Here is a 27,789-nt window from a genome sequence, read left to right as displayed (position 1 = left end):
ATGATATTAGTGTCAGGGCAGAGCTGCAGAGTGGGTTGAGGTCTACTTGCGTCGGTGTGTGTGCGTGCAGGAGGGTGTTGAAGCAGTTTGCAGACTGCCTCTAGAAACAGCCCCTAGCGTCAGACATCAGTATTAGCCTGGCTGATTACTCTTAACTATCGGATCAGCATCTTGAACGGTGCAGTGTTGGCGAGCCCGAAACGCGGTCAGGCGTATGGACAGTCGGTGGTAGCTCCGATCGGGATCCCTCTTCGTTTACATCCCTACAACTAAATAAAAAGAGAAAGGGGGGCTGCTGCACAGGCGAGACTGTTTCGGCACGTAGCTGGCCTCTGTATCTGCGTTCCGGTGCCTCCAACTACGAGGGCCTCTTCAGTTTACAGGGGGAAAAGTGGGTGTTTGCTGCTTCACTGGTGTTTCGGCAGCGGCAGCGGCGGCGGTGTCCTCGATGGCAGGCTGGAAGGACGGCTCGGTGCAGGAGAAGTATCGCCTGGTTGTGGTCGGAGGAGGTGGCGTCGGGAAATCAGCCCTGACTATCCAGTTTATTCAGGTCAGTAGCGGTAAACCTTGCAGTTGAAGCGAATGTAAGCCTCGCTCTGATTTCCACGCTCGCCCGAAAAAACACGGCCAAACAAGGAGGGAGAGGCCGGACACGGGTTCCGTCCGTAAACGGACACCGGGGTCTGTTTTTCCTCACTACTTTGCCGAGGCCTGCGACTGTCGGACGGATGGGGAGGTTTTGGAGAATTAAACGTCTGTCACTTTAACGCGACGATTTCCGAGAGGACCACTTCCACTTTGCAGTTTGTACAGCCGCTAGTCATAAGAGAAAGGAAAGTGGGTCTTTGGAGCTTAAAGAGTTGTCCTATTTTCTTGTACCTAAGTTTCCCTACAAAGTAAAGCAGCGGATTTAGAGTTCGTGCTAAGTTGTTAGAAGTCCTGTGATTTTCTTTGAGAGGGGGTGCACTGGCCCACCAAGCCACACAATGTAATACTTCAAATAGAAGGATGCAAAAGCTGTACAACGTTGGTACATTGGTGTCTCTCTGTGTCACTCTCAAGAGGAAAAAGTGCGTTTGAGTTCTTTTTAAGTGCCACCAAAACGGATCCTCCAGATCTCACTGGAAATATGTGAACTAGACAGAGAAAATCCGTTCAGGTTGGGTGACTGTAAAATAAGCAGCAGCTGCACAAAATGTCCAGTGAGAGATGATTAACTTTTGTGCTCTGATGCAGAGTCTCACCAGGTCTGCTGGTTAACCTCGTTTCAAGCTGAAACCAAAGGCAAGCAAGCGCACTAATATAGATAATCTATAGAAATGAAAGGTTGCTTCCACCACTCTTAATCAGTTTTACAGCAGCCTGCTTGAAGAAAACTTGCTGGGTGTCACATATAAAAGGCGTGTAAACAGTTTACCTCCCTGTAATGCCTGGTTGCATTCCAGCACAGTGCAGACACTGCTCTGACCTTCCAGGCTTTCATAATCGCCATTTAGGAGAGGGCCCAAACACACACACACACACACACACACACACACACACACACACACACACACACACACACACACACACACACACACACACACACACACACTGTAAGAAAGAGATGACATTCTTTGCCCTTTGCCTTGTGTGTGTGTGTGTCCCCACCATGGTGTCACTGTGTTACTGATGCTTGCTCTGGATTGCAGGAGACAAGACAGGCAGGCAGCTGTGTGTCTCCACACTGACAGACAATAGTTGGGGGGGTGGATTGTGAAGCTTGTGAGCAAATGTGTGTGTTGGGTGGGTGGGGGAGAGTTGTATCCTAATGAGGGTTCAAAAAGCTCATTAACTGCATACCAAGTAGGAAGGGATCAGATAGACCTGAACTGGGTGGAAACACTTGAGATGTTATGGTAACACCACTGGAATAACGCTGATAATGTCATTGTGAATTTTCTCATTTGTAGTTTTGCTTGTCATATGTAATAATCGTTTAAAACGTGCTTCATATATGCACGAGGTGGGCCTGGATTTAGTAATAAAGTTTTCTCTAAGGTCTCACAGACTCATTTTCAAATCAGCTAACTGACTGCTGACTGAGGATTTTGCTTGGATGTCCCCTTTTCAGTTAATCACCGTGTGTGTTTTTCTTACTGCCGGCTTGCATGTCTTGTGCCGTGATGGTGATAGAAATAGTAGGGTTAGGGGAGAACTGACAAACTCTTCAGAGGTTTCAAGAAGTCGCCTGCTGTGCTGTGTTGGGGTGGACCTGACAGCTGATTGTGAAGTCGAGGCGATACTCAGAACTATGCTGAGTGTTGTGAGTTTGAGGGTGTGTGTGTGTGTGGTGGTGGGGTGGGGGTGGAGGGGTCGGAGGGTGTCTGAGTCAGCCTGGATGGGTTAATGGTCACGGACCATGTGGAATTTGGCCCTTTGGCAGAGGAAGTCCCTCTACTGCTGCTCTTAGGGCCTCCTAGTTCTGTATGGAAAAACATGACCTGCTTCCTGAATCACTGGAATTCTGTGCACGTGTCCGTTTGTGTGTGTGTGTGTGTGTGTGTGTGTGTGTGTGTGTTAGTTGTCACTTTGACTAGCACTAATTTTAGTTTTATGTGTTTTACCAAAAACATAAAATACTCGATGAAGTGACTGCAAGTGTCTCAAGTCTCAATATATCCCAAATACCCTTCTTTGGTTAGATTTCTCTTTAGCAAACGCTCTTTTTCCACTAATAGATTTTTCCTACATTGCTCATTAATGTGCTTTTAATCACCTTCATGGTATGAAATATTGCTCATAGTTTTAGCCTCAGCTGCTGGTGAAACAGGTTAACGTCATTTATTATCTTGTCAGTAACCCTCTGAGGTCAGAGTCGTCATCAGTGACAACTCCAACCCTAACCCTGACCCACATCCTGTACTATCAGAACTTGTTGTTCTACGGTTTCAAAAAACAATTGTTCCCTCAAGTGTTTGGAATTGGGGAACAAAAAAAAAGTTTGGATTTCTTTAGAAAAGTGCAGTGGGTTATGGTTAGGATTGGGGATCATGACAGATTAAGACTGTGACTAGAAGATCTACTTCTAATAAACCAGTAACAATGAGATATTTATGGTATTTTGTTATCTACTTCCATTGGATCCATATATTTAGATCATCCTCTTGTGGCATCACAGTTTAGAATTTTGTTTGTGTGCTGAAATGTTTATCGTTGTTGTTCGTGTGTTGGGGTGGCTGTGGGTGACCACAATGCACCAGCACAGTAGCATTTTTAAAAGCACTTCGTCAATGTGGCCAATCATCTGATGTCAGCTTTTATATTTATTCCGCGAGCACATTTTAATCACTTGCTAGTCCTAAGGTGTATTAGCTAATGTTGATCTTGAGGTTCCCGAGCAGCTCAAATAAAAGACTTTTTGGGGAGTCAGAACATGAAAGATGATGTCGCTAGCAATAACAAAGAGTGGCAGGTCCCTGGCTGCTGGCCACCCTAATGCCAAGCATTAGACTCAAGTTGAAATAGCGTTAGGATGACATAACATTGAGTCATCTGACAAAAGTTGTTGAACACTGCGTGTTGTTTAATGTGACGTCTGCGGGGCAGGAAGCATCCCAAGTAAGGGAAAAGATGACTCACATTAGCCATGTGAGCACTGCATGTGGGTTGCGTCTGTGCCTTTTTTGTGCCTGAAATAATGGTATATTAGAAACCCTTCTCAATTTACTCTGGGTTACCAGAGAAGCCGCCAGCATGAGACAGCTCTAGAAATGTTGAGGTGAAGCGTGGTGTTGTTTTCTCACATGCTTGCTAATATTAGCATGATGGCAGCCCCTGGCCATGGAGATTCATAAATGAGAGCAAAACATCCTGACTGATCAAGTCCAGACAGATTAGCTGAGGATTTATGTAGACCTCAGCTGGATTTACAGCTAAAGCACGTGTTCTCCAGTTTCTTTAATACACACCCTCATTACATGCATCTCTCATAACTTCTAAAATGGATTTGATTAGTCAGATATGAAAACTTTCAAGAGACATGTTGCCAAAAGTAGCAGCTCAGTAGGGGAAAAAAAGGCTGGATTATGAGGGCAGCAGCCCTGGTTGAGCATGTGGAGGCAGGATATGGCTGTAATAGTAGTGTTTGAGTAGAAATGTGGAGGGTGCCATTTCAGAAACAGCCACAGGTGTCTGGGCTTTGCAACAATGTTTTGGTGAATGTGTGTTTTGAGAGATTGTTTTATGTATTTCCACACAGTGCATGCTCTCAGCCCATTTTTAAATACGGGCGGTTTGTAGCTTTTTGTAGGGCTTAGTCATATGCCAAATACCATACCAATGAGTGCAAACAGCTCCATTCACTGGATATTCTGACTGGTGTTTTTTCTTTTATAAGGAAGTTTATGTCTTTTTGTTATGTCTCGTGCAAGCTGAGGATTATATTTGCTTTCAGATGCAGACACGGACACCTGCAGACACCAGACAAGTAGTTATTTCTGTCTGCTTTTTCAAAGACCGCTTGAAATTTTCCTAATAAACTCCACTCGGCTTTGCTTTTATGAACTTTGGGATGCCTCCATAGGCAGAGGCGGTCATTTATCAATTGAAAAATCGATAGGTCAGCGGTTTGATACCCGGCTGCTCCAGTCTAGACATTGAAGTATCTATAGGCAATAAAGTGCTGTATGTGTGCATGATTGCATTGGCTGTGGTAAAAAGTTCTTTGACTGCTTAATTAAAGTAAAAAAAAAAAAGTGCTTTATACAGGGAAAGTATAACATTCTCCTAAAACTGACCAGTATAACAGTAAACTCATTTTAAGTGTAGGATGTGGCAGATGTGTGTGTGTGGGGGTAGGTGAGGAGAATAACTGTTTGTTTAACACTATTGAGTGGTCACACCTTGGCTTCTCACAGAGTGGAGCCTCAGTGAGAGCAAATAAGCCCCTCAGTAACTTTCACCATAGACTCAATATTGAGTCATCTTATGTCACCCACTGGTTTGAGATGGCATTTTGGCTGCTGGAGTCTCCATTTCGGAGCTTGAAGTGGACATATTAACAGAAGAAGATTGTGATAACTTGCTAGCTTGGTTAGCAAAGCTAGAGGTGGGAATTACTAAAACCTGCCATAAGAATGTTGCAACCTGTTCAGTCTCCTTGCGATCAAAAGTAGTCATGAGTGTCCAACATGCAGAAGGTCTGGGCAACCGTTTAGTCACTACAAGTTGGAATTGTTTCTCCAGCCTCCGGATGATGCCTCTTATTTTTAAAACAAAATAGAAATGTGTATAAAATATTAGCAAAAGAAAATTTATCAGAAAATTATGGACTTCAAATTTCATGCAGCACTATCCCTCAGAAGTTTAATTGTAAACAATTGCCATAGACCTACTGTTTTTGCGAGCGGTTTCACAGCCTGTTTGTCTATGAATCATCAATCAAACAGACAATATTTGTGTTGTGTAAACAGCAGGCGGTGTGCACTCTATATCATAGCTGGCTGGAAAGAAAAAAATTAATAGTGGGTAGTTGTCATTCTGGTGGCTTACTGAGAGTCAGATTACTATAAGCGCTCAGTGCTACACTCACATCAATACCTGTTTCATGTTTATGAGTTCCAGTAAGATTTAGACTGCTGGGTTTAAAGCAACAGTTTCCTTTCCACCTTCTCTGCCGTATTTGAATCTTTTGGTGCTATGTTATTCTCAGTCTTTATCACTTTTCCACTCAAATTCTCTGTTAACACTTTCCACTTGCTTGGGGTCGTTCTGTAAAGATGGCAGATTTCATGTTTTTTAAGGACAGTGGACCAATTCTAATATGGCACCATAGCCAGATGTGCTCAGGTTTTTCCAGTGTAACTTCATCCACTATCCCTTGCTGATCTTAAGCGGTCAATTTGTATTCTGCACTGCCGCTCTCCTTCACTCATGTGAAAACAATATGCAAGTCTACATACTTAATTATACTTCTTAATGTATCTCACTTCAGTGAATATTAAACTCTATCCAGATATAACCTGTAAGGCATACAGTTAATTCATAAATGCTTTTTTTAATGTGACCAGCCAAGTATGAATTCAGGAAATCATGTCATTTGTGCCTTTGTAGCGCTGCAAGAACAAATGTTGTAATGTATAGAGAAAACATAACTGTACACATGAATGCCAGAGGTTCTTTGACACAGAGAAACATCAGTTGTTGTTGCAGTGCACTGTTGTATCTTTACTGATGCTCACCGATGGCTGAGTGTCAAGCTGCAGATTTGTGCTGTCCGATTTGTCTTTGTGTCGTAGGCTGCTATGAGTATTTCAACATCAAGATCCCCTAAGTAAGACTTTAAATGCAGGGGATGAACGCAATCCCATTGCTGAGGTAATTTAGCTGTATCTGGCAAAATGCCTAGCAACACACCAAAGGAATGTACACGAGAAGAAGTTCAGGATCCATAAAGACACTCCCACCCATCTGGGAAAGCTCAAGAGACTAGTAGGTCATTCCCTTTGCTCCACGCTAATGAGAACCTAATGACTATCCAGGGAGGAAGACCACTGTTAATCAGCAAAAATTAAATGGGCATCACAGTCATTAATGCATTGCGCAAAACAATAGGAGTAACCTCTATTTTTGCACTTATACACTTTTGTTTTATTGTCAGGAAAGATCTGTTGTCAGTTACAATAACAATAACAGGAGTACATTTACATACATGGGTCACACACATAGTTTACAGTTTTCTCTAGCTCAGGTTTTTGTGGCCTTTATCTTTTTAACACATGCTGGCTGGAATCCACGTCCTCATGTTCCACACATCGATATCCCCGAACAATGGGCATCACTTATCTTCAATGGAAAGTGCGGTTCCTCATTCTGCATGCTTCTTCTGTATATAGTATGTGTTTGTTATAAAGTGCTTCTCTGTTCTCGTTGATTGTGTGACATCAAATTACTGCTCAGTCAAAGAAGAACTTTGTCTCAGGGCCGCACATATGATGCGAGTTCAAGAAAAATGCTAGCATTCTCTTACCTAACCGAGATCAGTCACACCCTGAGTCATTTGTTGCCTTGAATGTCAGAGTAACGGAGCAAATCTGCGTAAGAAGCACTGCTGAAGGTCTCAGTAAAACGAAATCAACAGAATATATTACATTGTGCCGATAATGTGGGAAAAAACGTTGCGTCAGTGATCGAATCTGTATTAAACGGCTCAATGTATCTATTTGGAAGTACCTGTTTTGCACACATTTTTTAGTTGGAGGCAAAGGTGTGATTTAAAATGTTCTACAAAAGGCAACACAGATTTGAGATCAGATAACACAGTTCTTCTTTCCGTCTCCCTCAGTATGTCTGTCTCTCTGTAGCAGCAACAAGCAAGAACCAAACCATAAATCCCATTAATGTAGAAACTAACAAAAGAGCTATATACATACATACATATTAGAAAAGAGAAATTATGGGGGAATTAGTCATAAACTCCAACAATGTAATTCATAAAATAGCATGCAATTACTGTTATGGTCACATTAGGAAAACCAGCGGTTGGAGACTGCAGCATGACCAAAGTTATTGTTACCGTACGCAGTGGATGCTGCCTCTGAAATGGTCACTTCAGAGTTGTGCAGTTACCATCTTATTACCTTTTCAATAAAAAGGTAATAAGATGGACTCAGTCTTCTCTCATTTTGTGATTGAATGAGGTCAAGTTGACAATTATATGCAGTCTTTTTGTGAAAATATAAAGATTAACGTCAATTTGATTGAATTCAGTTTTTTTTATATGCAAAATCACAACAACAGACGCCTCAGTTTGCTTTATATTGTAAGGTAAACCCCAACAATTAGACAAACCCTATGAGCAACCACTTGGTGCGACAGTGGGAAGGAAAAACTAGGAAGAAACTTCTGTCAGAAACAAGTTCAGGGAAGGGCAGCCATCTGACACGACAGATTTGGGTTGAGGGGAGAAAGACAGGACAAAGCTGCAACTAACTGTGAATGATTGTGATAAAAATGCAAAAGTCGCAAATTTGTTGCCATCTGCGTGCAGAGAAAGCTACATTAAAAGTAACTACTTCCATTCAGAGTCCAGCCAGAACCTTATAAATTTGAAACAGAAATTCCTTGACTGGAAGTGATTTAAGAATGGCAGTTTAACTATAAAATGACATAGGCACCCAGAAACCTTGATTTAGGTATGGGCATGCAGATAGAATGCAACCAGGTTGCCACCACCTGAGTCGAGTCCCCAGTTGCAAAGCGATGCATTGCAGATGAGTTTCACTCATCAGCACAGACTGATTCAGACTCGTTGCAAATTGTTGGCAAGTTTGATAATGGTTGCTGTCAATCCAAGAGGAACCATGATTGTTTGGAAACATTTTGCCAATCTGACCTCTGGGCAACCAGTTTGCCACTGTAACTACTTGCAGCTGGTTGCCGAATATGAAAAACTGAATGCAATCACTGAGCAACCAATTTTTCCTACTCACAAGGATGTTACTGCCATGTCACACAGACTTAGAGAACAATTAGTGACACCTGGTCACCACAGGTCGCTAGGGAAAAGTTGTTGACCACTTGGTTGGTTGCTGGTAGTGGCCAGCTAAAAAAAGGATTTATGATGCTGGACCAAAAACCACCTTGCTACTGCTTTTGTTGCTAGCAGATTGCCAAGGTTTTCCATAGTTTGTGACTTATCTGCTGGTGGCATAACTGTGGAAAACAGTGTTCAACTTCAAAGTAAAAGTTGTGCTGTTTGAAATGTGTTGCCTGAAGCTTTTCCTTTGAAGGCAAACATTCCGGTTTGTGTCACACTCTTCCAAGGTTTTACTTATGCTCAGTGGTTAGTTGCCAAGTGTTTCCAAACAAATTGCTGGTTTCCATGCAAACTACAGGTGACCAATTGCCAACCAGTTGTGGACTTCATATTTTTCTCTAGCAGTTAGAGGTTTCCAGGTGGTCGCTGACTAGTCTCTTACCATAAAGACACACTTGAGTTTGCGCCACTGTCCTGATGTCTAGTCTGTTAACTCCACCACTACAGTCAGGGCAACATCTATTATGAATATCTTCAAGAATTTAAAAAGTACTGGACGACAAACCAGCTTTCAAGTGCATGATGATTTCATGGTTAAAAAAAGGATAATTTGCTGTTTTGAATGGTGATAATTACACTATATAGTGACAAATAGTCCAAAAATGCAGCTTAATGTTCAAAAAAGTCAAGGAGGGTAGGATGAAGCAGGTGACAGCTATGATTACTGTTGACTAATCATTACTAATAATGAAAGCAAGTAGGAGTTAGAAAACACGTCAGCGTAATTTGCAGGGTGTAAATATGAAATCAGAGCAAAGTTTGGCTGAACAAAGTAACTTCTCCATGCAGAATACATTATTAGTATTTCCACTGTCTGTAGGCCGGGCATCAAGCTGGCGTAGGACGTGTGCAACGAGCCATTCACACATCATCACCGTCAGCAGTGCCATAAATGACAGTCATTTAAAAACAGCTAATGTTGGTATGTTGGCAACCATGTCCACCCCCATGGACTTTGCGAGTAAACGCTCGGAACATTGTCTCAGATTTCACCTCAAAGCTAGTTTCCTTTGTTAGGCTTACAGTTTTAACGCTGAGAGATCTGAGCAAACAGAACCCACCTGCAGCCTTATGTCAAGTTTGTAATGATGACAAAAAGGCTCGTGCGTCTAAGGTGTGATTCTAGTTTTGTTCATTTACAAACTGTATTCAGTTTAGGGCTGTGCGATATGACCAAAATCTCATATCCCGATATAAGACATCTATCGCCCGATAACAATATAAATTACAAAAATTTAACATTTTCTGTAAATTCTGTGAATCTAGTGTTTCCAGCTGGGCGTCGTGTACCTGGAGTCGAGTGTTTTAACCGATGCGTGAAACTATATATTTTTAGATATAAGTTTCAATGGCCGCCTTTTTCTTTGTAAGTATTTATTATATGGTGTGCTGCGGGAAAAAGCCTGTTCTAATGTTTGAGTCTAAGGTTTACTTTTTAGCACCTGACGGCTCTTTTTTGCTTCTCATCCGTAAATACTCTGCATACTATTTCACGGGGTTCCGTTTATTTTGAAAAGTCTCAACAGGATCTTGAGCTTTATTGTGAAAGGTTTATGTGGAAAATAAGCGGATACGGGATGGTTTTATCGTCGTTTTTGCTAACAACGCATAAAAACAGGTGCTTGTCCGTCTGTTATGTGGTTATATTAAATATAAGAGAAAGAGAGAACTTTAGGAAATTAATATAGCCACTACAGTGACCATCAAAACAAAAAAAAATTGTCATCCGATATAAATCGTTATATTGAACAGCCCTAATTCAGTTGTTTACTTCCTTGATTTATTACCATTTTTAAAATTGCATTTGCGTTTGTCATATTGATTGAAAAGCTGCATCGTTTCCAGGTTTTATTTCTACAGTACTGAAGATCATTAAGACAACATTCATTCTTAACTTTATATCATAAGATGTTAACGGAATTTTTCCTTATTTTTCATGCAATTTAATATCATTGTATAAAGCCAACAAGTGACGGATATGATGTGGAACTAGAAATCGCAGTTTTCCTTTTTCAGTTTGGTCCAAGCCTAAATTTTCTACAGAACATGCAGTTACCCATGTATATTTTGTTGGATGTCCTTCTAATAGCGGAAAAAAATTGAAATATACTCCCTTGTTTTCTAGTCGAAGCCCCTCACATAGTCAGACAGACAGAGAGGACGGCGGGTTCATCCGTGTTGTTTTTGGCTATTGTTCTGTATTCACACATCTGTCTGTTTCAGAATAACTACTCACAGTATCAGGTCTCACATCTCAGAGTCATATAACAACAGCTCTGGCTATGGGAAACCAACATGCAGGCTGCTTATTTTAGCATCCCACTCCACCACACCTTTTAACATTTAGCATTTCAAAGGTAAGTCATCTTTTTTATGATAAGCTTATATTTATTAATGGTGCTACAGATAATTCTGCTGACTTTTAAAATAGTAAGCAGTGTTGATTTCATTATTGGCGTGACTAGTTACATGGCTAATTGAAGCGTCTTTTGTTGTTTGCCAAAAGTGAGGGGGACATTTTTCTGAACCTTAGTCAACAGAGCGCTCTGAATGGTTCTTTTTATGTCCGTGTGCTTGTCGCTGATGCCGTGCTCTGAACTGCCTGCCAGGCAGCTGGTGGACATTTGGCACATCTCGAGCAGACAGTGTCCAGAAGCCTGTGGGGCACCTGCTGTCCATCAGGGGGAGGTGAGGCACGGAATGAGACAACCCCTCAACAGGTGACGGTATAGCACTACTCACTGTCCAAATGTGTCTGCGACAATGACCAATTGGGCCTCGTGTTCTTTCTGCCACTGATAAAATGCAAGAGCGTCAGGTAAGCGCGTAGATACACTCAGGAATATCTGAATTTGGTTTGCGACGCAGCTGTTGTGTGACTGCTGCGCTGATCTGACACACAGCAACTGTATGCGACCGTGTGCGTGACACCAGTTGGTGTCGACTAACCCGAATTTTTATTTGGCACACACCAGTGCGCACAAAGTCAACAGCTGTGTAAAAAACAGCGTGCTTAGTATGTCTAACCAAAACATTGTTGTCTCACAGGCAAGCCTCTTTGGACTTTGGGGGACTAGTTAACGAATGTGACACTCTGCCCCCTGCACACAAAAAAGACAACCGCCGTTTCGATTTTAATGATGGCACTTTGAATATATACAGTGTCAGTTGAACAAAAAAAGAAGAAAAAAATCACTGTGGGAGGAGTTACCAACATAAATGACTAAAAAGGTGCATGCATATATCGTGGTCACACTGCCTGACATTTTGCACCCTTTTATTTATATATATATATATATATATATATATATATATATATATATATATATATAAATAAATAACAAGTTATTGTCAGATACACAATTGTTGATTCTGACATGGTGTTTGTCAGAATCAACAACAGGGTGACAAGATCAACAGAGAGGAACCGGGAGAAGGTGAAGCGCAGATCCATTAGGACTTATTTATAAGAAGGCGCCTGTTGGAGTAATAACTTTTCTGCTGCCTGTGATGTAGGGCTGCTGGTTTAAAAGCACACGGCACTAATGCTGCGGCGTCTGACATGATGCCAGTCAGTGGACCCATTTCCTGTGACATATCACCCCATGCTAGGAATTATGGTCTGCAGCAGAGCACACCATTGCAGAAATACACACTGAGCGCTTGTCCCAGTAGGGAGAAAAGGGAGAAGATGACAACACACACACTCAGATGCAGTACAGTTAAGGGTTTTAGAGGTATCTGCCTTGTTTTAAAGCAGATAATAAGAGACAAATGTTTATTGTAGCATCGTGTGTCAGCTATAAGCATTCAGTTATAAATAAAACTACGGCCTGTGTATTTTACATCACTGATCAGCGTTACCATTATTTGGTCAGTCATACGGTTTTCCCGAGAACCATAGACTGCGAGACGCACTCCACTGAATGACTTTGTGTGGGGTTTCTGAAAGTCACACAGTAGTTTCTCTGTCCTCGTAGCCACTGCGGTAGCTGGTGTCCTCTCGCTGAGTTGTCACAGTGCCGCTTTGTCGATGAGCACGCGTGCAGCGCTACTTCTGCACAAACACAAGCAGAGGAAGAAGAATTGAATAAAGCCCAGAGTGAAGCAAGAACATATGTAAACATGGAGCTGTATTACATGTCGGGTAACCAGCAAGGCTCACGCTCAGTGTATCATTACATAGCTTGTGTGTACCTAAACTAGGAGGGTCTGTGCCTAAACAGATCATAACCTTCATTACTGTTATGTGATTACTGTTTAGTTTTAAGTCGTAAAAAAAGGATTTTTTTGGATTCTCTTTTGTCATTTAATGCATGATGTCAAGCACATTTATGTCAGCACCTTTCACCTGTAAATGATCAGATCTTTCCAATTTCGTTTGTAAGTTTTGAGGCAACCTCGCATGGGTCTAGTTTTTTCCCCAGCCTCCACAAAAGAAGACATTACGGAAGAAATGTCAAAACAGTCAAAGGGGCTCACTGTGTCTTTTTTAGATATTTTTCGGTTGAGCCTTTTATTTTCTGTTCCCTCCAGCAAAACAGCAAAAAGCCGAAAAGAGAAAACCGGCGTCGATGAACAGTGACTTTAGGGTTTAGGGTTGGCTTAATGCAGAGGGAGAAGGAACATTAGTGAGATCGCACGATCACCTAGAACGTCTCTGAACGACACATGCGTCTGCCACGCGCCTGCTTATTCAAGAGAATTGGCTTATGAAACTGAGATAAAGAAACAGTGTGCTGTGTAGCCACTATAGAGCAAGTAGGTGGCTTTGTGCCAAGTGATCTGGTAGAAAAAAGGCCTTTAAATGGCACCGCTTTGATTCTGCGTCTTTGAGCGGGTTCAAAAGTGTTCAGTCCGGCACGCATTGATATTTAGCAGAGTGATTGAAGTCTTAATGCCAGAGAGGTTAGAGGAGAGCAGGGGGTTGACTGCACCAGGAGTTGGCCTACTTGGTGGGACATTTATCCTGTGCTTTATTCTCTGCATGGGTGCTGTCCCCATATCTAAAGCCATGAGTGCAGGCTGGTCATTCAGCTCGCATAGCCTACTTGACTTGTTTTATCCTAACAATGCGTCCAGAATAGTTGTAATAAATCAATGTAGCGTTCATTTATGCCTCATTAATGGCTACTTGGATGAAAATAGTCATTGTTGGGCGATGACAACAAGAATTAGTTAAGAAGGAGTCAAACAGTGCGAATAACCCAAGCAGGGAAAGAAACCTACATAAAAATCAATGAACATGTCAAAGTAAAAATAGTTGTACTTATTGAAAATGTAGGAGGTCGAACCAAAATGTTGGGTTGTAGTGACTTCAACTAGTTCTCTGAAAATAAAATCAGTGTTTTATGTTTTATTTTACTTTCTTATGTGTGCTCCTTAATTGTGAAGACTTTGTGGATATCTTTGCTGTGGAGTGTGTGGCCATTGGGAAATTATAATAGGTATTAAGTTGCACATAGAGGTTGTAAAGTTAATATTTGCAAAGGACTGTTTTGACCTCGTTAAATAAGTTTCAGACTAGTGATCATTCCAACACTACTATTGTACTTTTGTGGGAAAGTTGGGACTTCAATATCACAGTACGGAATTAATAAAGGCATTTTCATGAAATAATTAAATTATAGTTCAAAATGAATGCTTCTGCCAAAAGTTTCCTTCAGTTAAAAGGAAGTTTTTCCTTCCTACTCTTGTCAAGTGCTTGCTGATAGGGGTCGTCTAACTGTTGGGGTTTTCTCTGTATTATCGTAGGGTCTTTACCTTTAAATATAAAGTGCCTTGAGGCGAACACACACGCTCAAATATAGGAATAATAATAATAGTAATCAAATATTATAGGAGGGCCACAGAACCAAGGCTATAAAAGACTTTACAGTACATGAAAAAGATTAAAGAGGAACTTGTTTGGAGTTTTGAAAAAGAAGAACAAGAGATACACTCACCTACATCTTTACTAAAATAATAAGTGCATGAGTCTGCCACCACCCATATAAGACTGTCATACATCAGCGCAACGACATTACTAGCTTTCCCAGCTCGAGTGATGATTGTTTAAGGTCATGGGTCAGGACAGTCACCACTTTTGCCATTAGACAACTGTAGCGTGAGTCACCTGTAAATTTCTATGTTGTGTAATGTTTCTCTCTTAGAATATTTCTGATCTAATTATAAAAGAACCACCATTAAAGACAAAATCAATGTTATATGCTTTATTTTGACCTTACGTTTTATCGTTCTTGCCATCATTTCAGTTGCCTATGGGGAACTCTGGCAGAACCTGAGCCTGGTTCTGCCGGAGGTTTCTTCCTGTTAAAAGGGAGTTTTTCCTTCCCACTTTCGCCAAAGTGCTTGCTCATAGGGGCTCATATAATTGTTGGGTTTTCTCTGTATGTATTATTGTAGGGTCTACCTTACAATTTCAGGCGACTGTTGTCGTGATTTGTATAAATAAAATAAATAAAATTGAAGTGAAGTGAATCTGAATTTCCAGTAAGGTCACAGTGCTGGATAGATGTGTGTGTTATGTCGAGGGTTTGCCTGTTGGGGTGGGGCTTCACTAGCCTGCTGGCATTTAAGGACAAGGCAATGATTAAAGGAAAAAGACTATTGATCTGTTGCGCATTAGGAGGAAGAGCGCTTGTAGGAGTGATGTGCAGGGGTTCATTTAATTCGGCATCATGCCAACGTTTGGCGCCTGTACCCAGACCGCATTCTCCAACTGTAAACATTCAATGGAAGTCACATTACTATGGATGCTTATTTGGCTTACTTTATAGCAGGGGTGTAGGGCTTTTTGGAAATGACCAGCACTGGGTTTTTTGTTTTTTTTAATGTTCGAGTATTTCTCTGCAGCATTGTTTACGGTCTTAAAGCTTTCCCAGCTATAACAGAATGCTCCCCCGTGGCCCTTTAAGCCAGTGGACACATTGTGTGCTTTCTTTCTCTCCATGTGTATTAGGTATTGAATAAGTGACCTTTCTGGTTTGTATGAGCTCATGGGAAAAGTGGGTGTTTCCACAGGAAGTTAATGCCTTTCCCTCCCCCTCTTTTTTCTCTCGCTCTCCCTCTCCATGTAGCTTACAGTCTTACTCCCCCTCAAACCTCTTCATTCGCTCTGAACGCCCCCCCACCTCCCACCCTATTTTTCAGGCGCTCCCAGGTACTTGACAGAACAATGCTCCTCGCGGCAATTCTTGTATCACTTGTGTGAAACTTTGTGAACCATGAAAAGAAAGGCGATAACGGAGGGGGACAGGCAGGGCAGAGATTGCAGAGGAATTGGTCTTCATTTCCATCTGTTTAACATTAAACACTGATGGCGGCTATTTGATTGCAGACAGCTGCTCGCACAGGGTCCACAGAAGGTTAAACCTGCATGGTTTTTCGGACAGGAAGTGATGCCCACAGTCAAATTTCTCTTTTCTTAGACGGCAGTGTTGCCCTGCCGGTTTGAGGTAAACGAGACTTGCTTGATCAAGTATTTGCTTACCGTCAGATTGAGTCCCCCCAATATTTATGCTGTTTTGCCTTTTTGAAGCCTTTCATTAGCATGTACAGTGTATGAATTTACCATGTCTGGCTATGATGTGCTGTCAGAAACAGATCTACACATTCTGTCTCAGACTGTAACTTGGCAGGCTCCAGTCTGTCTGGCGTGGGGTTTGTGTTCTTAATCAAAATTGCTGAACTTGGCTCCGGCCCACCGAACAAGTCTTACAAATGGCATGTCTCACCTGTCAGCTGGGGGGCACGCCCCCGCTTCATGTAGCGACCACTCCTGTTCTACTCCTCGCTGCTGATATTTCAGTCCATCTAGCAGTTTGTGCTTGCTCTGTCAGCAAAACAAAGAGCATGGGTCAGTTTTGTGAAGTAAGCTGAACGCTCACTGTAAAGAGAGCTATAGCTTTCCCTTGACCGTGCCATATAGCTTTTCTGGGCCAAGCACTTTTGATACATTTGGCAAAAGTCCTGCAGTGTGAATAAGAACTGTTTTCATTCACTCAAATTGTGGTCACAAATGCTCTGAATCGACAAAGCTTGCTCAATTGGATTTGCACAAGTCCTGAGGTTTGCTGCTCACCTTCAGCTCATTCTGCAAAATGCACAAAAACCACGAGCGGCTCATTTTCACGCCCACCTCTTCGTGCAGAGCTATTTTTCTTTTTCTTTCTTTTTTTTCTTTTCTTTTTTTACTTTTTCGTTCATTGAGCACAAAACAGGCGTTTGGGTGACGATCTAGTGAGCATTAAGAACTCAAAACCAGCTACGTTGACAAAAAAAAACAAAAAACAGAATGGCGTGCTCAAGATATAAACAGTTTGTTACATGCAAGGTCGCAATTCCAGACATATCACAAGAGATAGTTTTCTTATAAAATGTAAAATGTTTAGTTGGGGAACATTTTGTGGTAGGCTTGCGGTGTGCTGGAGCGGGGAATGAGCAGTTTGGGGAATAGTGCAAATCTGCATATGCTGACTAGAATAACAAGATTTAATGGTATTTAATCTACATTTTTTTCTTTAATTAAAGAATCTCTACGGCTGATGATTCTCAAAGCTGAGGTCTGGGAATTCTCATTGGGCATTAAGCCATATGCAGAAGGTAATTAACTCCCAACTGTGTTGATGACTATTTGTTTTAACTCAGCATTCCCTCTCATTATGACAGTCTTGTGAGCGGGTGCACCATGTAACCTACATTGGGTGGGTGTTTTTTTTGTTTTTGTTTTTTAATGAAGTTTTTTATTATGTAGTAAAAAGAAAATCTCAGTTTCATCTCTGCTGCTGCTGAATCAGTGGTTTTATGTTCCGCGTAGATAATGATGGTAACAGTCAAATTGGCGTCTCTAACCAAACAACCAAACAAGCAGGATAACTGAGTGAGATGGAAAAGGGTCTATATTTAGTGTTAGCATAGCTGTTTGTGTGGGGAGGAAGTGGGTGCATAATGCAAGCACTATGCTGATTACACGCCTACACATATCACCCATTCTTGCGTCGCTGGCAGCCAGCAGTCGTAACAGTCGGGATTAATTGCTTTATTTCTTCACTTGTTACAGAGCACAAACTTCACCAGGTGCTTTGGTGTTTTATTCCTGTGTTGAGCAATGAAGTGGCTTAGACGACAAAGCACCTACACGCTGAATTAGCGCTTTTTTTTGTGCGTGGCTCGTGTAGCAAAGAGGGGGGGAAGACGTGCGTCTAAATGAATCAGTGCATCATGTTTTTCTGTTTTTTTGCATTTCTTGGATTTCTGAAAGGATAATTAATCTACAGGAATTTGCGCAAAGACTTGGATTCTTTTTCTCTCTTTTTTGTCAATTATGCAAAAAACAACAACAAAAAAACCCCTCTTCTTTTTAAGAATCTGTTGATTCTCTTCTTCCTGCTTTGTTTGAACATTTTTTATACATTATGTATTGTTTTGAAAAAATATAATATGAAATGGTAGAAAAAGGCATTTTAAGAACATTGAAAACCATTCATCACCGGCACCCAAACAAAAGAAATTGATCATAAAATAAGCAGATCAGAAATCAATCCCTTGTTGTAGCCTATTTTTTTTTAACCCTTTCCTTGACTTTCTCCTTTATATGACAGCTTCTTAGTTTCAGCCCAGAAAACAATCTGTCTTTGTTTCACAATCATCTAGATACAGAACGGCCTCAGCACACAAAGCCGCACTGCTGCTGAGCCTCATCAACTGGGCCTCCACTCGTGGCCTTTAATGATTTCCTGGTGTGAGCGTACATGTGCTTTGTGTGTGTGGCTGGGATGTATAGCTAGAATGCTGGAGGAGGACTGAGCCACAGGATCAGACTTTGCTGGAAAGGCGGGGTAGGGTAAGATGTCATCTGTGACATCACCACCACTCGAAGGCTCGACCGGGCCAGCTCCGTGCTGCAGAGGTGGAGTTTCCTTCCTGTGGAGCTGACCAGGGCTGAGTGTGGCTTGACCCACCTTACCACCGACAGCTAAACTAGACTGGATTTATTTTTTCGTCATACAGTGTGTTGTTGTGTGCTCACTGTTGTGCTGGTTTTCTTTCATATTGTTAAGCTTTAGCACCTTTATTTGATAAGTTGTGTCAAATAAACCAAAATTTTGTCCTGCTGCTGAGTGGAGGTGAAACCAAACCATGCTGCTAATAATGTGAGAAATAATTATTTGTTCTTCTGCTGAATTTGTTTGTTTACTCACTTACGAAGAAATGAGCAGTCTCTAATTTTTATGTCATTGTAGTGGGGAGAGACAGAATATAAACCAAAAATCCTAAAGAGAAAAAACCCCCAAAAGACAGGATTACATAGAAGTTAGAAACTGAGTAGGTTCCTTTAGGTTTCTTGGCTGCTGCTTCTCAGCTCGAAGCTTCAGTTCCTTCCACAAATTGTCTAAAAGACTGAGATCTTTGAAGACTGGCGAGGCTACTCCATGAATCCTGGTGTGCTTATTCTTTAGCCGCTGCTTTTTTTTGCCTTGGCAGTATGGTTTGGGTTATTGTCATACTGGAGGACTCAGTGATGGTCCATCTTCAGTGTTCTGACTGAGGGGGGGGGGATTTTACACGGCATGGCCTCGTCCATTAGCCCCTCAGTGCGCTGCAGTCGTCCTGTATCTTTAGCAAAAGAAAGAAAAACAGTCCAAAACATAATGTTTCCACCTCTGTGCTTGACTTTGGGATGGTTTTCTTTGGGTCACTAGCAAACTAAATATCCTGCTGGTGCAGAAAGATTTCCATCCGTTGCGCTGTAGTGTATCACGAATGGTGTTCTTTGGGATTGTGGTCCCAGCTGCTTTCAGATCATTACCACTTCCTCACATGTATCAGTTATGGGCTGATCCACCAGCTTTCTCATGATCATCCTCCCCCCATGAGGCAAGATCAGTTGATGGAATTTTTATATTTCTTCCATTTCTGAATAATCACAGCAACAGTTGTCACCTTCTCACCAAGTTTCTTGTCGATGGTCTTGTAGCCCGCCTCCAGCAGCCTTATCTTCCCTAATACATATCTTGCAAACACACACGTCCTGTTCTGGTTTATTAAAGATTTATTACACAAGCTGGTATACTGTATTTTATCTCAGGTTTGCAATGTTGCTGCAGAAAATCTTTAATGTCAAAGCTTTTGACCTCATCTGAATCCGTCTAGTCTTTTCATTTCTGTCTAGTCAAGTCATAATCTGCCTACATTCTTGAAAAAGTATTTTGCTTATCAGTTAATTTATTAATTGTGCGTTGTGCTCATAGCTGTAGGTTTAACATTTTTAGATGAAATACAATATGACAGCTAAAACACAAAAGTAAAAGAGAGCCGAGAGGCGATCAGCACCTTAAGGATACTACCTTTGTGGTGTGTGGTGAGCGTCTGGGAGCTACTGTTTCCCAAAACCTGCAGCTGTTCTCGTACTCGACATGCAGCAGATTCATTTCGTTATAAGGAGCCTGTTTCAGCTGATGAAGTTGTGGACCAGCATGAGGATTTATAGGCCATATTACTACCCATGATTCATGCTGGCACATGTCATATAGTTATTGGTAGCCCTCCTGTCATGTTGCACTTTCTCACCTAGCCCATCGCTTTGCTGTGGCCGAGCTGAAAGCCAGCCAGGCTGGGCTACAGCCCTGTTAGTGCTGGCTCTGGTGCTGCTGGCACTGCAAAACAGCCTCATCTATCACGGGAAATGGCAATGAGACAATCGGCCAGAGTGGAGTGCAGCATCTCCATCGCCTGCTCGCGCAGAGGAGGGAGAAGGGAGGAGCAGCCAGGGCAGAGCGATGCTCATCGTAGCCCGAGGTTGACAGAATAGGAATAAGAGATTGACGTGAGGCCGAGGTCACATGCTGAAGCTACAGCTGGGAGAGTGCTAGAGGTGGTGGTGGGCAGGGACAAGAAACATAAGCAGCATTTTTTTTTTGTTGTTGGGGTTTTTTTCTTAACCCCCTTCCTCTCCCTCTCTCTCTCTCTCGCTTTCTGTCTGTCTCGTCGTCTGAAGGCACACTGTCAGTGCAGGTTTGCAGTGTGCAGCGAGTTCTAGGATGCACAGTAATACTGATGAATTATTGAACAGCGGTGAACGGATGTGACACAGGCCAGTCTTGCTTCCACGCTACACAACGACAGGAGCGTGCGATGGAGAAATTACCTGCATGTGCAAAAAGCTGCAAGAGACAAAAAATATATAAATACAAAAATAAAGTACCCTATAACTGAAACAGAGCTTGACTAAGGACTAAGAAAGGCTCTATAGAAGGCACGAAATCTGATTATATGCAGTATCAACCAGAGACTTAAAGGCATAAACATTTTGATCCCATGAATATATTTGAGCATCCCAAGATACAATATTCATGGATCATCCGCGATGGAGCTGCAGAAATGATCCAACAGGCTAAAAAGAGTTTTGATAGCATATATGAGCTTCTCGTAGCTTTAAGTGGTGATGTGCTTTTGCAGTTTCAGTGCCACCATCACTTAATATTTATTGACTAAAATGTTTCAGTCCCTCTCAAATGAAAATTACGTTGCGTTAACCGCCTCCGTATTACTCAGAGATGTGCTACTGACAGCACATAGAGCAAGAGCTCTCTGTCTCCTCAGCTGCCAGCTAACCCCAAAATAAGTGGGATTGTGTGTGAGTCATAAAATAACATACAGTTTCAGGCACAAACAACGCCACTGCAACTGTAAAAGTTTAATTTGGCCTATTGTTAGAATGACAGGGAAACTTGTCTGGATTTTTATGTCCTCGTGATCGCGCTGCGTTTTAGGGTGTTGGTTTGACATTCCCCGAGCACTCCCCTCAGCTGTCACCGCTTAACTAGTCCCAGAGGAGAGCGAGAACAACAAAACATGGGAAAAATGTAAAAAATGCACGACCCCCCCGCCTCACCCCACCTCCAACACCGCCCTGGCCCCACCCTTCCAGCTGAGGTTACTAAGAGACCAGATTTTGGCCTCGGAGTGAAAGAATCAAAGCCTACAGCGGTAACGGAGGAAACATCTTGTAAATGAGATATTAGCGTGAAAAGCAGGCTGCTGTCAGAGCCTAAGCGGCTTTTTTTTTCGTGCAGGTGTGCTTACCTCCTGCGTGCAGCATGCTAGTAAAGGTAGAGGTCAGTGGAACTGTAGTGTGTTTAAACCTAAAACAAAAGGACAAACAGAAGGGGCAGTTTTGAAGCCGCCTGATCAATGCACACAGTCGTTTTTCAGCAGCGTTTAAGCACACAGTGGAGGGAACAAAAGGGTAAAAAGTTAACTCAGACTTTATATTTTTAAACGTGCTGTGGACATGCTTTATGAATGGTGTTGAAATATAAACACATTTTTGTATAAAGACGTACACAAAAAAACATCTAATAACGTCACTTCATTTCATTTTATGTTTGTTTTTAATGTGAAATCTACAAAGATGGAGAAACAAAGTAAATGCACTGTAGGTTGGATGTAATGTTGATATGTCTAACCCGACGCAGTTCCAGGCCTCGGATGCATTCACAAATTCATTATTTCATTTGTTACAAGAAGTAGGCAGAAAGAAAATATTATCCACCTTTATTGTCGTTTTCTTTGCCTCCTACAGTCGTACTTTGTCACTGACTATGACCCGACAATTGAAGACTCTTATACCAAGCAGTGTGTGATCGACGAAAGGCCGGCCAGGCTCGACAGTAAGTGCACTTTGCTGAATAAACACGACCAGTGCAAATACGCAAGTACAAAGACGCACACGTAGCTCCTTTGTCCTGAAGTCTATTGCACTTGAGGAACTGATTTCAGAAGTTTATTTTGCTGTGAGCTACCCTGTGTGTGTGTGTGTGTGTGTGTGTGTGTACTTTTTTTTTTGTCAACGCACATGTTCATGCTCTCTAGTCCTCGACACGGCTGGACAGGAAGAGTTTGGAGCCATGAGAGAACAATACATGAGGACAGGGGAGGGCTTCCTGCTCGTCTTCTCAGTCACTGACAGAGGAAGGTAAGTGACAGTTTTCATCATGTGCAAACACACACACGCACACACGCCTTGCACATTTCTGTTTACAGTAACATACGCTTGTGCGCTGCTCCTCCTCTATCTCCGACTCTAAAGTAAAACCATAAATCTTGCACCGATACTCTCACTTGTTGCTCTTACTTCCGGACCTTGTTGTTGCTCTTGTTGTCATATTCTTTTGTTCTTCGCACTTACCCCCTTATCCTGTTCTCTTGACTTCACCTTAGCTTTCTATTTAAAGCCTGCTGAAACAATAGCGCATGGGCTCAGAGAGCATTATACAAGTTGACGCTTAAGGGAGTTGACAAGAATCCCGTAGCAATCCCTGCTGAATTCCATCATGTATACAGTAGAAACATGCACGTATGTATGTACTAACAACACTCTGAGGCACAGAGAGTCCTTTAACTTGTTAAACCCCGGTGCATAGCACCCTGAGTCAAAGTAACACTGTCACGGACCTTTAATTTAAACTTTAGTCCACACTTTCTAATTGGTTCTGATTTTAAACAACATTTAAAGGATGCCAGATTTATTTGGTCACCTTGGTAAAAACAAGTGTCATAAATCACTTTTAAGCCAGCGCCAAGCAAATTCATCTTTTGAAAATGAAGACAGGCTACTGCAATAGTGAAACTAAAAAGAATAAAGGGTGTTCCTCCTGTTTATGTAGATAATCTCAGAAACGGCAGGCTCCACCAGTTTCAGTAAAAGCCAACTGACGCCATATAGCAGCATCTAGGCTTCCTCTCTTCACTAATACTATTGAATAGAAGCAAAAAAGTAATAAAAATATGCAGATACATCAGTATGTCTCTGTATGTCTCTATGTCTCTCAGTATGTGTCGCAGCTTACGCCACATAAAATAGTGTTTTATGTGAAACTTTATAGAGTTTATGCTGTGATCTCTGTGTTTCTACTCATCTTCTTCATGCCTGCGTCCCTGCCCAGCAGTGCAGTGAGCTGCATTCCCCTTGCCCCCACAGCCTCCTCCCAATGTTTATGTTGTAAACAGCCTTTCCTTCCTCCATTTATATTAGTGAAGTCCTTCCAGATTTACTATGTGCTCACCAAGCTGTCTGTGGGCCCGATGCTGGAACGCCGCCCTGGGTGCACTGTTCCATTCTGGCCCCCCACCTCCTTTTTTTTACTTATTTTTTTTAACATTTTTATTTTCTGTTGGGTTGAAACTAGGGCTAGTTTCAACCCAACAGAAAATAAAAATGTAGCCCTCACATGCTATCTTTATTGTAGTGGCTCAGCAGTCAAGTCAGCATGCAGAAGAGAGCCTTAAATAAATGCATTCGACATTTTTTATATTCTGACATGTTTTAGCCTTTCTGTCTCATGCACGCTGCCGATGACCCTTATCTCTGGGTGATCGTTCTGTTCGCGTGGGTGTGGTAATGGTGGGCATTTGTAGCTACATTCCTTTTGCTTTGAAGTCTGTCTCATGTACATTTTTAGATGAATGCATTCATCGATATGTGAGAAGATATTGCACAACCTGTTTGTTTAGGGAACACGACCTAACACCACATACTATGATTTACAGCTTTGAAGAAATCTACAAATTCCAAAGACAGATTCTCCGAGTGAAAGACAGAGACGAATTCCCTATGATCCTTGTAGGAAACAAAGCAGATCTGGAACTACAGAGACAAGTAAGTCCAACAGATTGCACTGACAGGCTCACATGTACCCGGTTTGATCAGCTGAAGAGATAATACGAACCAGTCGGGAGGATTTTGCATTTGCATACTTGAAAGTGGTAGCGCAGCAGCTGCAGCGTAGCTGCTGAGATACAACAGGATGTGAGTGAAAGAATAAAAGAAGCTGCAGAAAGGCTGGTGTCGAGGGGAGGATGGATGGAAACAGGAGTGTGATGAAATGATGAATTTTCAGCCGCTGGTGTGCAGTCAGGCCTCGCTCCCTTCGGTAAATCCACACCGCCCCCTAATGGTGAAAAAGAATCTTGAATCTTGATATAAATCAAGAATCTTGATCGCTGACCTGTGACTCCTTTTTGACTCCAAAGGGAGTCACGGTTAAAGCAGGTATTGTCCTCTGTGAATGCAACTTTGATTAATACAGATAGAGCAGCAAAAGGAACTGGTCGATGTTGCACACTATACTCATAGAATAAAGGCAAGTATGTGACAGACATATTTGATATTTTACAATATTATGACATTTGTAGCTTTTCAGTAAGTAATAACATTGTTTTTATAAACACAGTGATTGTGTTGATGGATTGTAGAGCATGATCCTTCCTGGACTTCAGTTTACATTGAAGGTTCACGTCATCATTACCATCTTTCTTTTTGCCTCAGGTAACCCAGGAAGAGGGCCAGCAGCTGGCCAGACAATTAAAGGTCACATACATGGAGGCTTCAGCTAAAATACGAATGAACGTAGACCAGGCTTTCCACGAGCTGGTTAGAGTAATCAGGTAGGTGCTTTGTAAAAGTGTGTTGTTTTACATATCGTCCACATGTCAGTCTTTTGTGTTGTATCTGTAAACAGTGTGGAAGCTTTAGTGTTGAGGCATGTTGCACATATTGCTTAAAAATAATATGTCTAATCCTCAGAGTGCCCTGTTAAACACACTGCAGGATCTCAGGGTGAATGTTTACAGGAGCAACATTTTTTTTTCTTAAGCTCTTTTGTTTCCTGCCTAGCAAATTACTATAAAAACAGGGACAAGCTATGTCAACAGTTGCTGTAACAGATGAGTTACATTTCTTTGTTTCTGTCTATATTCTTTGAATTTTAAAATATAAATTCCCCACCACTCAAGTATAAAGTCCTAGAAAATATTCCAGAAGGCTTTAGCATAAAACAACTGTATCTGCATTCTGCAGGGAGCAATAGGACAGTATTTCCTTCATTTATTGACAAGGAGTGCTAAAACTAAGCACACAATCTCTGGCTGGGTCCTTATAGCTATGCTCTATCTCTTCCAACTCCCAGGAAATTCCAAGAACAGGAATGTCCACCGTCGCCAGAACCTACAAGGAAAGAAAAAGACAAGAGCGGCTGCCACTGTGTGATTGTCTGAGTTGGCCTTATCACTGTAACTCATGCAGCTACTCTACCACCCCACCCACTCTGCCTGACATCACATCCTAAGTGGATGACTGACCGCTGCCTTCTCCACGTGCATGACTTCAGACAGCCTTTTCTGAAATACTTTGACCAGGAACTGCTGTCCCCAGGACATCGCTATGGACAACTGACAATGCCAAAATTTAACACCACTCTACCTTCAGCAGTAATCTTAATTCACACGAGAGTCCCAACACTAAACATTGCCTTCTAAATCAGCCTGACAAATTAATGTTTCGTACTCTGAAGGACTTCTCTTGCCTTGTAGTGACATTTGTACTTGCTACCGAGATTGAATGAAAACTATGTATCCAGAATGTTAATGACTTTCTTTAGTTTCCAGTGTCTGACCAGAGCAGAGAGATTATCTTATGAAGCTTTGTGTATGTTGTGCCATATCCACCTTTACTCCCATGTGCTAATCTGCTACTGTACATATGTGACATTTGTTGTGATTTTGTATTTCTAATGACCTATTAAATCACCACAGTACAGTGTGTGAGATTGAGTTTGGTTTTACATATATGAACTGAATATATAAGTATGTATATAAATATAATGATAGCCCTTAAAGCTATTATGAGATTAGAGGTTTCTGGCATTTTGCAGTGAATTCTTGATCTTTTTTGTGGTTTCTGCTTTCATTTTAGTCAAAAATGAAGTGTCTACTGTATTTTTTTTTTTAAGTCTTACAGATTGAAGGATTGTTAAAAATCCTACACTTGTCAAAAAGTAGCAAATCTGTCTGAATTTCTTTCCTCGAAGGTGGCGGTTAGGTCAGCATTGGACATACTACATATTTTTTTCACATTTCTAAGAAGCAGTAGAAATAAAATAACTGGTAGCGCTTTGTGTAGCCTTGAAAACTAACCCGATTTCAGCTCAAAACACTGAAAACTACGTTCTATACTCAGCCTTTGACGAGCAATGCTAGCAAATCCCTTTGTTGCAAATCAAGCTTTCAGAGCTCCATTCAATCTAGATCATTCCAGTGCAAAGCATCTTTTCTGTCAAACATTTAGTCCATGATGTAGATCAAATAACTGTTTCACCATTCCAATAACACAGTGGCAATGTGTTTGTTCCCTTTGTCTTTGAATTATTCTGTAACACGGCTTCCTCCCCCCCCCCCCCCATCCCGATGGTCTGCCAGTTGGAAAATTAGGACAAATGGAAGCTTTGAGATGCACATCATAAGACAACCCATCTCCAGTGGGACATGAACTCAACGGACCTGCCACCTGTGGAGCAGCCATCGCCACATACCCAGTATAATGTTCTGCCTTCCCCTCCCACTTGTGTACTTCTGTTCAGGCATTCAAACAGAGTACTGCAGTTTGTTTTTCACTCATCATCTTGTAATATAAACCACAAAAATTAGACGATTGAAGTAACGGACTTGATTAAATGTTTCTACTCTACTTTTATACATTATTTTCTTATCAGACTAGTTGACAAGTATTTTTATATGTTTATAAGTGAATACATGTTCACAGCACAGCTGTGTATATATGTAAAGAAGAATATTTAATTCTCTCAATTATTTTAAACTGAAGATGACTGTTGGCCCAAAATTGCAAAATTGGATTTGTCACAAACATGTGACCAGGAAGGGTTTTTTTGCTTTTTTTCTTTAGTTGCTTTTTCAAAAAAATCTTATGTGGCTTAGTTATGGAGAGTATATTTATTATGAGGTGTTCATTACCAGCACAGAGTATAATAATGCCGGTTCAAGTGGAGGAGAGTTTGGGAAACTTTACAGAGGAGCTTTAAATTATACAAATGATTATTATAATTGCTGAAATCTCCCATCTTATTGCAAAACCTAGTGTGAACCCCAATCATACTGTTTGTTTTTTCTCTTCAACATCAGTGTCCTTTGCCCTGTGTCTAGCTTTTGGTGCTAAAATAAAGTCTGTCATTGAGCCTGAGGGGGTAGAGAATCTTTTTTTAGCTTTAAAAAATGAGATTGAACTGAAAATTCACTATTTACTGCAGATCTGCATTACTGTCCTTTAATCTGCAGGGGACTTCATTTTGGCATGCTTTAACCGAGGCATATACATTTCCAGACACCTTACATAATAATACACATGTTTATTCTAT

General features: G+C 41.6%; 1 protein-coding gene across 2 annotated transcripts; it reads left to right on the top strand.

Moving 5' to 3' along the window:
• On the top strand, positions 1-27,614 carry rras2 (RAS related 2). 2 transcript variants are annotated; one of them, XM_023154707.3, is made up of 6 exons: positions 1-550; positions 22,164-22,251; positions 22,454-22,556; positions 24,131-24,239; positions 24,909-25,027; positions 25,549-27,614. In XM_023154707.3, exons 1-6 carry the CDS (start codon positions 449-451, stop codon positions 25,634-25,636), a joined length of 609 nt encoding a protein of 202 aa, XP_023010475.2. In that variant the 5' UTR covers positions 1-448; the 3' UTR covers positions 25,637-27,614. The 2 variants fall into 2 exon arrangements, with proteins under 2 accessions (XP_023010475.2, XP_076739250.1); XM_076883135.1 differs by lacking the exon at positions 1-550 and adding an exon at positions 16,484-17,182.
• Positions 27,615-27,789: the final 175 nt, after the last annotated feature.

Source organism: Maylandia zebra, linkage group LG1 (assembly GCF_041146795.1).
Source record: "Maylandia zebra isolate NMK-2024a linkage group LG1, Mzebra_GT3a, whole genome shotgun sequence".
Taxonomy (NCBI): Eukaryota; Metazoa; Chordata; class Actinopteri; order Cichliformes; family Cichlidae; genus Maylandia; species Maylandia zebra.
The sequence above is the reverse complement of the archived record's forward strand: the minus strand, read 5'-3'. Positions and strand labels throughout refer to the sequence as shown.